The sequence below is a fragment of the Dermacentor andersoni genome, chromosome 2, assembly GCF_023375885.2.
Source record: "Dermacentor andersoni chromosome 2, qqDerAnde1_hic_scaffold, whole genome shotgun sequence".
NCBI classification, from domain to species: Eukaryota; Metazoa; Arthropoda; class Arachnida; order Ixodida; family Ixodidae; genus Dermacentor; species Dermacentor andersoni.
This window is the reverse complement of record NC_092815.1, coordinates 39,265,887-39,281,095: the sequence shown is the minus strand read 5'-3', so window position 1 is coordinate 39,281,095 and position 15,209 is coordinate 39,265,887. Positions and strand designations below refer to the sequence as shown.

Sequence of the window (15,209 nt, the reverse complement as noted above, 5' to 3'; positions counted from 1 at the left end):
TTCTTCTCCTGAAATTTGGTAACAAGGCTTGTTCCGTAGTAAGGGATGTGACATTACGCAAGTACGCCCCGCTCCATCGCTGTCTCTCGCTCTTGCGATGCGACAACTTATCGAACAACTGTAGCGACTTCACTCACTCTAAATTGGAATAAAGATATAAGGAATTTGAGGGCAGGGTAGAATCTCTTTAAGGTTACTGCTCTGCGCTGACATTATTCTTTTGATTCTCTGTGCATCTGTACGTTTGTAGAGCAGTGACAATTCCAGCGTAGAGGTCGCATACATTATATTCAATTAGAAGTGGTGAATACACTTGGACGCGTGCAGTCTCTCTCTCTCTCTCTCTCTCTCTCTCTCTCTCTCTCTATATATATATATATATATATATATATATATATATATATATATATATATATATATATATATATATATATATGTGTGTGTGTGTGTGTGTGTGTGTGTGTGTGTGTGTGTGTGTGTGTGTGTGTGTGTGTGTGTGTGTGATGTGAAATGAAACGTGGATATCGATGAAGATTAATCTTCCTACGTGATACATTTAAACGATTATTCGTTCGCCGATAGTACCAACGCTATAAGCGACAAGAACACAGCACACTCTGTCCCCATAGCAGATCACTTTCAAGATAGAGCCCGTGCGGCCGCTCCATATACGCAGCCTCCGCTGGAGTACGGTTGATCACGATTGATAATGGTTCGACGCGGATGACTAATGCGCTGAAAGAGCGATAACGGCTCATTGATGATCGGAACGTCATCATAGCACCTGGCGGGCGCCGCCACCTACAGTAGTTTGCTTGCGTCACCAGTTCACCTTGCGCCGCCGCCCGTAGCAGTTCGTGTCGCCGCAGCTCTGTCGGTTGTACGTATACTGGTCGGATCAAATTCCATAACATCGATGATAATTACGCCGGGCTGCGTGAAGATGAGCAAGTGGAACAATGCTTACGCATACTTAGACAACTCCCGGAGGAGTTACTGCGTGAATTTTTTTTTTCTCTTTCTCTCCCGCTCGCTTTTCTTGAATTCATCTTCTTCCTCGTCACGTGTGCTCAACACTCTTTAGGATTTGTCAACACCGTTGGTTACGCACCGCGCGACTCCATGCATAACGATCGTGCACGTGACGGCGCTCGACGCACACAGTGGTAATAAGCGCTCACATCACGCGCTTGTTACGCGCCCCCGCGCGTGCAGACCGTACGTACGACGCGATGTACAGTCAGTCGGTGGTGAACGGCGCCGCACTCGTCGCGTACACCCGCGTGGCGTCACCCTAAACGAGCGGCGTGTCTCGTCCGCGCACCGGACCGCGTCCATTCAGGGGGCGTCCCCCAGACTGCGGCGGAGATTCACTCCACTGCGCTCCCTTTCATCGCTCTCCGCGCTTGCGTCACACCGCCGCCATGGCTTACACACGCGAGGCTGTGTGTGTAGTATATAGCGGTCGTATAAAGCTCGGCTTGGATGGAGGGCTGCAGATTCACGACCCATTCTTTCCACTCGGCTCTTCTTTGTTTCTTTTTTACACTGCTTTTTGTTCTTCCCTCGGCGACCTGTTGCTAGGTGGCTTTTCGTGTCCCGCTGATGATGTCATTCTGCTTGCTTGCTTGCTTGAGCTGCAGATAGCTGCTCGCTGCAGGCAATTGCGGACTTCTTCTTGCCGAGTAGATTCGGCAGCTTACGTAAAAGCTCTCGCGGCAAGCAGGGCTCGAAGTGCAGAGAAGGACGACGGTAGGCGTCGGTAGCGGCGGCGTGTAGGCGAGTATACGAGGACTGTATCAGGCTGTTTCCCAAGCTGGCCCGTGTTTCACGACAACGACGTTTCATCGCGCGTGGAAAGTCAGAACGCTTGAATGACGAAAGGAACTACATAGAAAGAACTATTCCTCTCTTTCTTCCAAGCAACATTGGTGAACCAGTATAAAGTGGGCGGCAGCGCTGGTCATCGTCTAAGAAGGAGGAGGGGCTGCACCGCGGAGCACGAGCTGTGATTGGGTATACACTGCCATATTGCAGAGCGCCGCAGACGCCCTTTTAGTTATCCTTTTCATTTCCCCTAGAGGCCTCAGACATGGTCGGCTATGTTCGTTACGTAATCATTAAGCGGATGGCGATATATTGGATGGACATATACGAGAGGGAAAAAAGGAAAAAAAGAGGGAAACTTAGGGGGTGGACCATGGAACCGGGAGGGGGGTGATAGGAAAAGCCTGCAAACTATGCACTTCCAGTGAGCGCAAGGCCGTGTGAACGGTTTCCATTCTCATGTTCTTTTTTAAATCGTTGCTGTTACTTTTAGTTCCGTATGACCTTGCTGTTGCACGTGCCTGTTCGCTAATTGCTTCGAGCGGCCCGTCGGCAAATTAAGAGCGGTGGCGCGCCCCGGCCGCGCCTTCTTAATAGCTTTGGCACGTATACGCACGCGTGCACCTTTCGCAACCCGAAGCCTTGCTCTGGATTGCCTCATTAGAATCGGAGACGATCCGACCAGCGCGGCGAACTATACATGGATGCTCCCATGCGGCGACGGCAAAGTATGTGCAGTTCGCGTTATTCAGTTATAGTCGCGCCCTTTGCACTTCCAGTATTATGTAGTTCGCTCGCGCGTCACTAATTATGGCCCTCTGTTCTTCGTCTGGCTGCTAACGAATTCAGCTATAAACTACACATAGGGCAGCGAACGCGGCTTTAATGATGCGCGTAATGTTAACGTGTCCGTGCATCTCGCGAGCCGCTTGATCGCATTACATATCCCGCGACCTCCGATGTGTGCGACTATGGGTGTATACCACTCGCTTTCGGACTCACCGCCTTCCGCCACGCGGGAAAGGCTCTTCTGAGCTCAATGTCGCTATAATGCCGATGCACGCATTTAACATTGCTCCGTAAGTTTTAAGAAACGCGAACGAACTTGATGTCGGTCGCAGATGCTCGCTCCGTCGACAGCGTGCGTCCAGTTTTCTTTACGCGTGCAGTATACATATACGCGGCAGGATATATGCCGCCTCATTGTTCTTCGTCCTTCTCGGTGTACATAGCTGGCGAAACAATGTCAGTCAAGTAAAGGTCAACGCAGCCTCGCGGCGGTGGCATCGGCTTTTCATCGCCTTCTGGTGCCTTTTGAGCTAGCAATGATACGCTCTAATTACCCCTTAACTATATGCAAAATATTCGGGCGCCATAGCGTCTACGGGAGCTGCAAGCAGGGTGGTTCGGCCAGCATGCGAATCATGGGTAGCACATGTATTTGCCTAAAATTCGCCCTGCTGGCCTTATAAACGGCTTCGTGGTGTTGCAGACTGATCATTTTGAACAAAACAGCGTTATGGATAATTTAATAACCGTTATTGAAGCTTGGCCGACGGAAGGATTCGAACACGGGGTCCTCTAGCACGGACAAGCCCGATATCGAAACCATTACGCCACAGACCCGTGGATAAGGTGAACAGCTGCAATCAGTAGCGATTATGCGTGCTTGCAGAATCTTATTGTCTCCTACATTAAAGAAAGAGTATAGATTGCTTTGAAATTTAGGCCAATGAAAGCGGATAAAATGTAATAAACGAAGCCACAAGAACGTCTGAATCTGCAGTCACGAAGATCGGACAAATCCGTGTATACCAACCATCATTCTCTTGGCGGTTGAACAATCGCAGCGCCAGCAGAGTTCCCTCTAGTATGATTATCGTATAAAAAACTCTACGCTTGTGTGCACGACGGACAGTGCGGCTAATTAAACGTGCTGCTTAAGGTGCCGCGAGAATCTACAGCTTGTTGATGAGTGGGGCCGACCCAGCTGATAGCAGCGTATATCTCGTACCTCACGCGCTGCTGGCAACGTGCGTGTTTTTTTCACTCCCCGTCTCATCTTGCTACGAATGCGTGTTCTAGTGCGTGTAATGCACACAGATTACATCCGTTGTTAGCTAAGCAATGTTTGTGTGTTATTGCAATGCGCGGGCGTGATACACAAACACTGGCCATACCGCGCGACAAATTAATTACGTACGCGTCCGCGCGCCCTTGTTTATATTGGAACCCGGCCCGCTTTGCGTTTGCTGGCGCACACACAAGCATCTGTATTAAGCAGCCTCGGACTCGGTATTCGTGTGTCCCTCTGCGTAAGCTCCCTGCGACGGGTTACTTTTCCTCGCGCTTGTCGACAGGCTTTCGAGCCTGTGTATAGCCGTATTGCCAAGCATATGACGTTTCTTCGCCTTTCGTTTCGTTGTCCAAGTCAGCTTATCCTACAAGATGTTATACGGATAGCGCATGCTAGAGCTTCTGCATAAAGTGGATCTGCGCGCTCTGTACCGTGTAAGCTCAATAAAGTTCAATTCAATGCATATTCCAGACAAATAAATAATACTAATTATTATTCATTTCGATCAATCAATCAGTCAATCGATCAATTAATTATTTACTTACCCTGCCCAGGAACAACCCTAAGGTCTGAGCTCTGGAGCGTGCATCAATTAAACAAATAATAATAGTAATTGGTTAAAGGCAGACACTAAAGAGGGATATTAATCTAATTGTGTACAATAGCAAAACGGCAACTGTTACGCTACAATGCAAAAAAGCCGCAGAAAACTAATGTTGGACCAGGTCGCCCTGACGTCATGCGCTTTGACAGCCACTGCTCTAATCTGGTTAAATGGTTATCGGCCAAAAAGAACTGTATTACGCACTATAAAGGAGCCAAGAGCTCAACCTGGCAAGTTTCCATAACCTTTCTAGCGCCGAAATGGGCCGGATGCAAGGGAATACTTGGCGTCGCAGTGACGCAACAGCGCAGATCTTTCGACATGAAAAAAACAAAACAAAACAAAAAGGAAAGAAAGAAAGGAAAAAGGTTAACCCTGGCCTTACTTTTCTCCACTAGCGGTCAACGCGCATCTGCTAGCTGAATTCAAATATAGTTTAGCAGCCATACTTTGCTTGTCTAAACTTGATTAGTGTTGTGCTTTAGCGTTTAAATATTATGCAAGGTGCGCAAAAATACGAAGCGCGCGCCGGCAGTATAGAAAGGGCACCGAGAGCTTTTAAATGGCGCGTAAGAAACAGTTCGGTGACTCGTGCTGTCTTCGGCATCTTTTGTTCAGGGTCAGAAGCGGTTGCTTTTCTTGCCTAATGACGTTTTGAGATGTAACCTCTGCCCTCTCGGTCGCCAGACTCGCCCTCTTTAAATGCTAATAAAGAAAGAAGAGGTAAATTTTTAGTTTAACTTAAACGCTCAATCAGACATACAGAGAAGAATCGCCGATGGCACGTGACCGGGGTTTCGTCGCGCGATCCTACGACGCGACGTCGTTGTATGCCTTGCGCTCTCGCGCCTCTTCGTTTCACGTTCAAGTCGGGGCGCCTATCGGGAGGGCGAGGCGCCGTCTCTTTCACTCGCTCTTTTCGCTTCCATCCATGTGTGAACGGACGCGAATGCCGCCAGGATCGCGTCATCTGTCATCGTCGATCGGCCGCCGTGCACGTCCCCCCTCCCTCCCTCCTTCCATCGGCCCCGTAAACGCATCACACGCGCAACCCTTTGGTAACCCGCACACGCCATGTCGTCGCGCGCCGTCGCCGCCCTATTCACGTCAAAACGCGTTAAAATGACGAAGTGGGTCTCGCGAACGAATGCGCGAAACGCGTCAGCGCTGACGCGGAAACCGCTCGCCCGCGGTGTGCAGGAGAACTGAGCGCGTCGCGCGCCGAGGTGTGCGTTATTCGCGGTCGCTGCCGGCGAACGAAGACGTCGGGTCGACGTCGACCTTGAAGCAGCGGGGACAGACAGATTGAGTGCCCCATTCGTCGCTGGACTGGCGTTTTGTAAACGCGCGGTCACAGTGCGGGAGGAGGATGTCGGCGCTCAAATAAATGCCGGGCGCCAAACGAGCGCTCGAGGACAGCGCATAAAAAAAAAAAAAAAAAAAAAAAAAAAAATAAATGAGAGAGAGAAAGGAAGACCGAGCGAGCGAGCGCATTTCTTTAGCCGTACTACTGCAGTCACTGCATGTCCATTCGGACGCCGCCCGTTCTGCTCCTACGGTGTTCCCTTGCCGGACGCCGGTCGGTGTTGGCGCATTTGCGAAAGGAGAATCGGAGCGTTAGCTTTCGGTCGCTGGGAAGGTGTTTCGCCCGATATCTCTCTCAAGCTTATTCGGCGTTCGTTGGGCGTCGTGTTTCTTTCGCATCACCCTCCCCCCTCCCCTTTTTCTTTTTCATCCATTTCATGCGCTATTGTAAGCCGAGCAGCCATCTCCACTGGAGCCAGTTGCTAGGCGCCGGAGACTCGCTGTCGTCATGGCGTCGGGCTAGCGTGCCGGGTGTAACTCGCTTTGAGACGTTTCGCAGCAGCTATACAGCACGCGGGGCGCGTCGGTGACAAGCGTAGTTATGCCCTCAAACGAACTGATTGGTGCAGGAGGTTAAACGGTGGTTTATAACGTTATAACAATCGGAATAGACAGACGGTGAGGTGGAGGTAATCCGGGGTTGGCTTCGCGTGCGCTGCGCTCTCGCGCGTCTAGCTCGCGTTGAAGCGAGAGACAGCACGAAGGGGGAGTTCGCTCGTCCCTGCTGCATGCCGTCCTTCATCACGCCAGCGTTATGATAGCGAGTGTCCGCGGTCATTGAGCGAGCGGTGTCCGCGTTTTCCCGTACGCGCGCGACAGCTTGCTTGGTAATTTAGTTAGCAAGCGAATGTTTACAGCACTTTATGCGTTAATGTATTAACCTTACTTCTTAAACTATCCTACACTGGTGCTCTTCTCTGGTTGACCTCCCTGCCTTTCCTGTCTTTGCTTTCTCTTCTCTCTTACTTCTTAAAGCTGTCTAACGATTTGCTGTTGCAATCAATGCTTCGCCTCTCGGGCGAAACTGCGAAATTTTTTTTTTTTCGTTTCCTTTTTTTTCGTTAATTCAGTTCGCAGCTAAATTCGATTTTACGCGCGTGACTGTTCTCGCTAAAATGGGTCCGTATTAGAAGAAAATAAATAAACAGTTCGCGCGCGTTTGCAGCGGTTCGGTAAAGAAATTGTTTAAAAATGTGTACAATGCCGACCAATCGTGGTCGCGGGCTTAAATTACCAAAGGGTGCTTGCAAGTTTGACGTCCTGTTTCGAATTTATAAGACGACCTTTTTCATGAGTATTTTACGTTTTGACATTGATCTCGGTTGGCAACAGAAATTAAAAAAAAAAAAAAATATAAGAGAAACCTCTCCGCGAGGGCTCCGGCACAGTACATATCGGCCGGCGTGTGCCGCTGCTATCACGTATCGCCCTTATATATTACACGTCGAGACACTCGCTGTAGTGTCGTTTGGGCGTTTGACACCGCCGGTACAGACGCGTAACGTGAGCGCTCCGTGTGCACGTATATAGTTTCTCCTCCCTGCTGACGGCCCCCTCTCGCCCTACACTCGTGCAGGTGCGGCAAGACGAGCTCGTCGTCGGCGGCCTCCGACGAAGCGTCCTCGGTGCGCCAGCTGCTGCTGAGCGGCGGCTCGTCGTCGTCCAGCCTCGGCTCGTCGTCGGCCCCGGACAGCGGCTATGGGCTGCCCTTCTGCATGGACGATGACCAGGCGACCGAGACAGCCGCACCGCCCGAGGTCAGTGTCGTTCGCTGCGATTTCGATCGAGCGATCGATCCCACCAGTTGGTCGATCGATCAGAATAACGAATCAATCGGTCAGTCAGTCGGCAAATGGAGCAATCACTGGTCCTACTGTCCAGTCAATCGGGAAGCACTGTTATAACGAATGAGCCGGCCAATCAATTAATCAATCGATCGGCTTGAACCAAGTTGGCGATTGGGGCAAGTTTTTGAAGCGCAAGGAGAGGGCGGTGTAGTCTATCTATAGAACAAAAGCGCGCCCTGTTCTGTGTTATTAAAAAAAATAATACGTGAAAATTAATCAATCAAACATTTTGGATGGCGTTATAAGTATTATTAAAGTTGCATTGGTAAGAAGGCAACGAGAATGGAAGTTGGTTGGATTGCAAGATCTGCTAAATGTTGATGTTGAAAACATGTCTAAGGAGCGGCCTGCGTGCATGGCGTAAGCAAACGGCCGACGCATATCTGCTATAGAATGGAGGAGCAGACTCACTGAATGGATCGAGTAATCGATCAGTTGATCGATTACTCGGTCATTACTCGGTTACTCGAAAACATTGCTAAAACAACGCTTTCATAATGCAGTTAACGCCGAGCTATATATATATATATATATATAGCGTTGTTTTGTCGATATTCTCGTTTTCAGCTCAACGAAGTGTTACTCGCGCGAGCCACCTTCGTGCTGCCGTGACGGAAAGCGGGGCTGAAAATCTCGCCCTGCAGACATGCCGCGATCTAGAATGAAGCAGTCCTCCGTATAGCGATCGAGGCTGACGAACGGGTCCGCGTATAGGGCGACACTGCCCGTATAATCGCGCTCATTGCCCAACGTTCGAGCCTCTCCGTATACGGAGCCGCCGTGCACAACGACATCCGACGCGCGGGTAGGGTGGCCACCCTAGCGCGGGTCGCGACGCCGCGTGGTGAATCATTGCCGCGAGTCTTACTTCGATTTGTGCTGCACGCATATCGCAACGCGATTCTCCGAAATAACGACCTAAGACGACGACGACGAAGGGTTGACTCAAACCGAAGTTCTTCGCGAGAACTCGCGCCCGTTGCATATATATATATATATATATATATATATATATATATATATATATATATATATATATATGTGCTTGCTCATCTCCGCGGCTGTGTGCGGCGTGATGTTCCAGCACTTAAAGAATAATATATATATATATATATATATATATATATATATATATATATATATATATATATATATATATATATATATATATATAAATAAAGGTGCGCAGGCGTACGCGTCGACTCGACAGCCCTTCGCGAGCGGCGACAACCGTCATCGAGGACGTCGTCCCCGGTTGATGTTAATTGGTTGCGAATTAAGAGTGTCGCAACACCCAGCGGCATGCGGTTCCTTTTTGCGAAACTTGGCTCCCTCGAGCAAACCCGTCTTACGGCACAGCTGTCGTCGAGAAGGGGCCTCTCCCAAAGTGGTGTCGCCGACGGTGTCTCCTTCGGATACTCCTCCGGCCCCGCGCTTCGTCCTCTTGTATTTCTTGCGCGTGCGCTTGTCCGTGGGTGTATGCCCACCGTTGTCACTGAAGAGTTTGTATTCGTTTATCTTATAGTGTATAGAGTTCACAAAGCAATTTACCTTCGCAGTGCTATAAATCACTGTATAAAACAGAGCGTGTGAGCATCGCGAGCATGACATAGGTGTACGTGCACGGTCTCGCGATAAATAGCCGACGTTTCCAGCAACGACTTCGCGCGCTTTCCTGTTGCCGGATTTTTTTTTTTTTTTGTCTTTCTTTTCATTGGGAACGGCCGTGCGCACGTTGGGAGTAAACTGTTGCGAGCTGTGTACACATACTACGCGTGTAACAACGCTATACAGTAGATGTCCCATATATATATATATATATACGCGTGCTCGGCCACCGACTGCTGCTAACTGCGAACGCATCGCGCGCAGGGTTCCATTAATTGGCGACTACGCGCGCGCTAGGTTTCGCGCAGCCGAACATTTCTAATCGCGGCGCCGTTAAAGGAGAGCAGGAAGGCTACATTCAAGACGACAACCTCCTCCTCCCCTCCCCCCCCCCCCCTCGTGCTTCTTTCGCGTGTGTGCAGGTCGTCGTCGTCGTCGCGTGCACTTTTCGTATACGGAGCAGCTCACCCTCGAGCGCTTCGCGCCGCATGCGGCAGCTGGCTTTTCGCAACGCGTTGCGGTTCTCAGTCCGCGAGCTTGCATTTCAGTCGGCGGCGTGCCGAGGGGATTACCTGCTGCTCCCGAGCTGGCTGTCCAGACGCGTGAGCGCTCGGGAAAAAAAATTACGCCGCAACACCTGCGCGCGGGGGGAAGAGTCGCGGTTCTCGCTTTGTTCGGGCCTGTACCGGCCGTCCTGTACGCCGCCACGTAGCAACCCGAGGTGCGACGCGCGCGCTCTGTGACGAAATAGCGCTTGCGCGAAAAAAAGTGATAGCGCAATTACACTTGAGAGGTATACTCCTAGACGACGGAGGCTTTCCCATCTCTCCTGTATTGCGAAGCCGCGGCACTTTTGCTTGTACGTCAGATGGGATCGATGCGCAGCTTCGCTGCAGCTGCAGGTTACGTTTCTACCTGGCGTTCGTTTGGTAACCGCGTCGTTTTGTGTGTAGGCTGTTGAAATCGTATGCTCGTAAGAAAATTGCTCGTGCTGTTCGCTTGCGGGTCGGGTTATTCTGGTTATTGATTTGGCCGTGGTGTGTGCCGAATGTTTAAATCGAAGCTTTCGGCTGTTCGTATCGTTTGTCCCCTGAAAAAAGGGATGGGGAGATAAGGACGCGATAAGGCGAACGTAAAGAGAAACTATGTCTCTCAAACTGTGCGATGGGCCAGAGGTTTCGGGCGGACCCCTATATATTTTGCGAAGCGCAACTGTAGCAATAATATATCGTGTCTCTAGAAGAGGTTCCTTGTCAAACGGGGATCGATTGGTCGAACGTAATTCGATCATCTAATCGGTGGAGTCACTTTTCAAAAACGTCAATTTACTTCCTAATTGTATTCAGCATATCGCCACTTGTCTCGAGTTCTTAAGTGAAACGTTCGATTGAACGTGACTAAAATGTTTAAGATAACCCATGGAACCCGAAATCTTGTACACACGTATTTTGCGTTTCATTTCTTATCTCATATGCGCTATTACTCTTAGCTGCAACTGTTGCCCTTCCGTCTATAGTTTACAAACAACGATTACACTTTGTTTCGCAATGACGTGTGCTACCGGAGTGGAGGACACGCTACTGGCGTCAGCCAATCGGGGAGTAGAGCGCTCGCGTGCGAAAACGCACGCGCATCCTTTCTGCGCGTCAGACCGCGGCGTCGTTTGCTCAGTCTCGAACATTCGTCTATAGCGCCACGGCGCGACTGGAACCTTCAATCCACCGACAGATGATTGTGAAACGGAGTACGTGTGTAACCTTAAACCCAAACCTACGATCCGTACCTGTGCGTGGGAGCACCGTGGAAATTGCCTGCCGATGACGCACGCATCCTCCTCATCCTCTGCATACCGGCAATCCCTGCGCTCTTGTCGGTCTCTCTCCCTTTTCATATTTTTTTTTTTTTTTTGTTACAAAAAGACATCTTGCACTTGGATTAGCGTTTGCTGGCAATTGTCGTCAGGCTTTCCATGCTTCGTGCGTGCGCAACAAGCTTTCGCCATGCTTTATTTTTTTTTCTTTTTCATCTCGCGCGCATGCGCGCGAACAGCCGTATTGCGCTGCGGGCCTGCTGCGTGCGCGGCCAGTGCTGCACTCGAGCAGACGCGCTTCCCTTGGGGCGATGCGTCTTCGAAGGGGGCGTCGATGGACTCTCTCTCGTAGGGTGCCACCCTATTCTCTCGGCTTGCGCAGTCTCCATGGCCGTGCGCGGCGAGGCAACCGACCGCGGGTGCGGTTTTTCTTTTTCTCTGGTTTCTCGCAACAGCGGTTTTCACATTCGCGCAGTGGCCGCCCGCAGCACCGGGCGCTTTTAGTGAACGCTGCGTGCCGTATGTAACGTATATAGTGTGTCTCGCTTTCGAGCTGCTGCTGTTCTCGTTGCGAAATCCGAAGCCACTCGCTCATCTCTCCGTTAGGGAAACTTGGGGCTGTAGGAGGAGCGCCCTCCTCTTGCTGGATAATGGCGCGGTACATAGTTTAGTAACGACTTTGCCGGCGCGAGTTTTGCAACGCCCGCCGCGGCAGTGCCGGAGACAGCCAGCCAGCACGGCCGGACTGTAGGGGGAAGACGCACGCTCGCGTCACTCCTCCAGTCCGGCTGTAGGCTGACGAACCTCCCGAAAAGCGCGTTTTCTAAATTAAATAGCGAGGCCTTTTCTCTCTCTCTCTGTTGTCATTCTTTCCTTCTCAGGCTTGAGTGGCTGCCGGATGGATGCGGCCTAAAGGAGGCATTAGGGATTATCCGTTTTGTCCCCGTTACGTTAATCGTCGTCTGGCTGCCAACATTTTTTTTTTCTTCGAGCAACAGGTGTCGCTGGCGTTGGGGCCTGCAGCGCCGTTTCCCGCGCCGCTTTTCGGTGAGCTCGACTTGCCGCTGTACAGTCGCCGCAGCGTATATTGCACAAATCGTCGTGTGATGCAACACGGCGACGACATTATTGCGCCTTGTCAAGGGAGCTGTTGGCCGCAACGACGGCCGACAGCTCCGTGTTCCGCCACGCTGTGCCGCGTTCGGTCGTCAGCGGTCTGACAACCGAACACCGTAGGTCTTAAAATCGTATCTTGCACCGTGTTGTTTTGATCATACTTTCCTTGTTGTTGTTGTTGGATAGCTTGGCTATCGTTAGCTGGGACTCCTTACGTAGCTTTCCATTTACATTGACTGGTCTGCCTTTCAGGCTTATGTAGGCTACCTTCTGAACATTTACCCCGCCGCTCCCGCGCATCTTTATCGTATATAACACCCAGCGTCAGAGCCAATCGTCATCGTCGATCGAGCGGGCATTCTCTCATTCGTTCACGAAAGGCCGCACAGGCGTGACCGCAGTAGAGAAGAGCAAGTGGCCGAGCAATACCTGTGGGCTCGCACGCTCCCTTTGTGGTTCACCGTACTTACGTTGATGAACAGTTTCGCCACAGCGCTGGCCTTATTGAAAGTTTCATGTAGAACAGAAGGCACGGGGGTCGAACCGATTCCCTCGCCGCGCGATGATTACGCAACTTCCCTTTGTTCCCCGAGAAAGGAGCTCTTTACGGCATTACGGGTGTTCTTGCGGGGGAACACAGCCACTCCCGCGGCAGTTCAATCGATTCGAGTCTCCCGCGAGGCAAGACCGTCTGCGGCTTGCAGTGGGCGTGCTTCGCCATGGGCGCTGTTTATCCCCGATTCCACTACATTGGGTAAGAGGTGCGGTGTAAGAAGAGAGAGAGAGAGTACAGAAAAGGTTCGGGCCTGGCATTATCCAGTGAGCGCGTGCATTGGTGGCAGCAACAGCCATATAGCGGTTAGCAACCCCACTTGTTGAACCTTGCGACCGAATTTCGACACAGTTGCCCGCGGCGCTGTCGAAGCCGCGATGGCGTCCAGGTATATATAGTATACATAGGTCGTGATAACCTTGCAGCGGGGCTTTCGAGTCACGCCAGGTGGAAATTATTTAAAAGTAAGGCGGTCTCGGGAAAGAATTGGGAGATGGTGGGGGGGGTCGAGGCAGTTCTTTGTGGCTTTACTGGATTAGGTGCGCTCTGTTATTGTACAAGCCTCGCAACCGCGCGCGCGAGCGTATACCACATGAGCGCATCCCTTCTGTGCACTTGCGTCTAGCTTATTTGCGTAACTTTTCACTTTGTGCCGCGCGGCTCTATAGCTCGCGCATTCTGCTGTATGCAGTTCAGAGCATATATTTAGCACACATTATTGGCGTTGCGCACGTGCACCGATTAGGCTAAAAGCAGAGCTTCATATTTCGGCGATGGATGCTAAGTCTCGGGGCGGAGTCCTGTACTGTGCGTATGACAGCGTTGCTTCACTGGGTAGAGCACGCATGCATCGCTCGTTGCCATGGTGATTGCTTGTCTTGGCAGACGCTGCACACTTGTACTCGCGTTATCAGCATTTCTTTTTTATTATTATTATTGTTCGGGGGATGAGACGACTTAACGTGCAGCGGTCTGTAACTATCTTCCCCGTCAGGCAAGGTCGACCGTGGGGAAAAAAAAAAAAAAAAACGAATCCATTCGGAAGGCCGGAGAGAAACTGAAGAACGATGATCTTGCATGTCTCGCGAAGTTTGCGGGGAGTAGCGCTGTTGAGAAGATTAATTAAAATCGACGCAAGTGTCGTTGAGAAATAAGATGTTCCTTTTTTTTTTTCTGTTTCTTCTTTGTATTTTCCTTCGTTTTCATTCTTCTGTAGGTATGCTTCGCTTCGATAACTATATGCTGGCCGACACGGAGCATCATGGCTTGCAAAAGCACGCGCGTTCTGATGAAGGAAGAGCGAGAGCAGCCGTGGTAGATGATCTTTTATGCGTGCATTTAGTAAATGAAGGTACTAATGAGAGATGCAGCGCCATTTTGGATTGTTAAAGCAGAATTCCTGCATTGCACACGATGCCGCCCAGAACACAGTTCCCGCGGCCTTACATTCGCGAGTCACTATAGGCCTCTCACAAACACACGCGCGGATCGTGCTGTAGCGTAGAAGAATGCACCGGTTAACAGTTGAGCACACCGCGTTTTTATTGGCAGCGCCGCGGAAGTTAGTCAAGGAGACAAAAAAAAAAATGTTTCCAGCGTAGGTGAGCTGTTTGTGTCATCCACATTGTGCACGTTGTATATACTATAGATCGATGCATTGTCTTTCTCTTTCACGATTCGATAAGCCAGGCATAAACGAAAAACTAAGTAAGCGCAAATTTTAGTTAAGCTAAATATTTGCTGTCTGTAGCCTGCGCGGAGCTGCTTGCGTGCACCTCCGAGCGGCTGCGAGAGCAGATGATGATGATGATGATGTCTTTGGCGCTCGTACCCACTCACGGGCATTGGCCAAGAGTCGGGCAGATTTTACATATGTGTTAAAGTAATAAGTTTAGAAACGTATAATTTTGATGAATAATTTAAAGCGAGTAAAGTCGAAATCGATTCAGTTGACAGTCATTCAATAAAAAGAAAGTATATAAACTTATAAATGGAGGCAATAAGGCAAGAATGAAACGAATTGTACGGTCGACAATGAAATCGATTTGATTCAATAACGAGTTTTTTTTTGTTTTTTTTCCGTGGCGCTACACGCATTCCTGTGTGAGAGGCACAGACCCTCCGAAAGATAACTCGAAGGGATCCTCATTTCCGTCTTGGCCTCGGGACTAATTCATAACCCAAGGCTCACTCGTCAAAAGCAGTCGGGACTCCCTGCTCGGGTCGGACAACGAAAAGAAGAGAGGCATGTGTTGGCAATGGGGCGCCTCGCGTGCGTATCTTTATTCCTCCTCCTCCTCCTCCTTCTTCCTCCTCCTCCTAAACGCGCGGAATCCCTTTCGAGGCTGACACGCAAACAACGCTGCGCCGGTGCATATATATATATATATATATATATATAT

At 50.4% G+C, this 15,209-nt stretch overlaps 1 protein-coding gene across 1 annotated transcript in view; it reads left to right on the top strand.

The window, feature by feature from the left end:
• Positions 1-15,209, top strand: part of LOC126542433 (growth factor receptor-bound protein 14-like) — a 221,745-nt gene that overhangs the window by 107,230 nt on the left and 99,306 nt on the right. Inside the window, exon 3 of the mRNA XM_050189497.3 lies at positions 7,450-7,630. Coding sequence (XP_050045454.1) covers positions 7,450-7,630 — 181 coding nt within the window. The remainder of the gene's footprint in view (positions 1-7,449; positions 7,631-15,209) is intronic.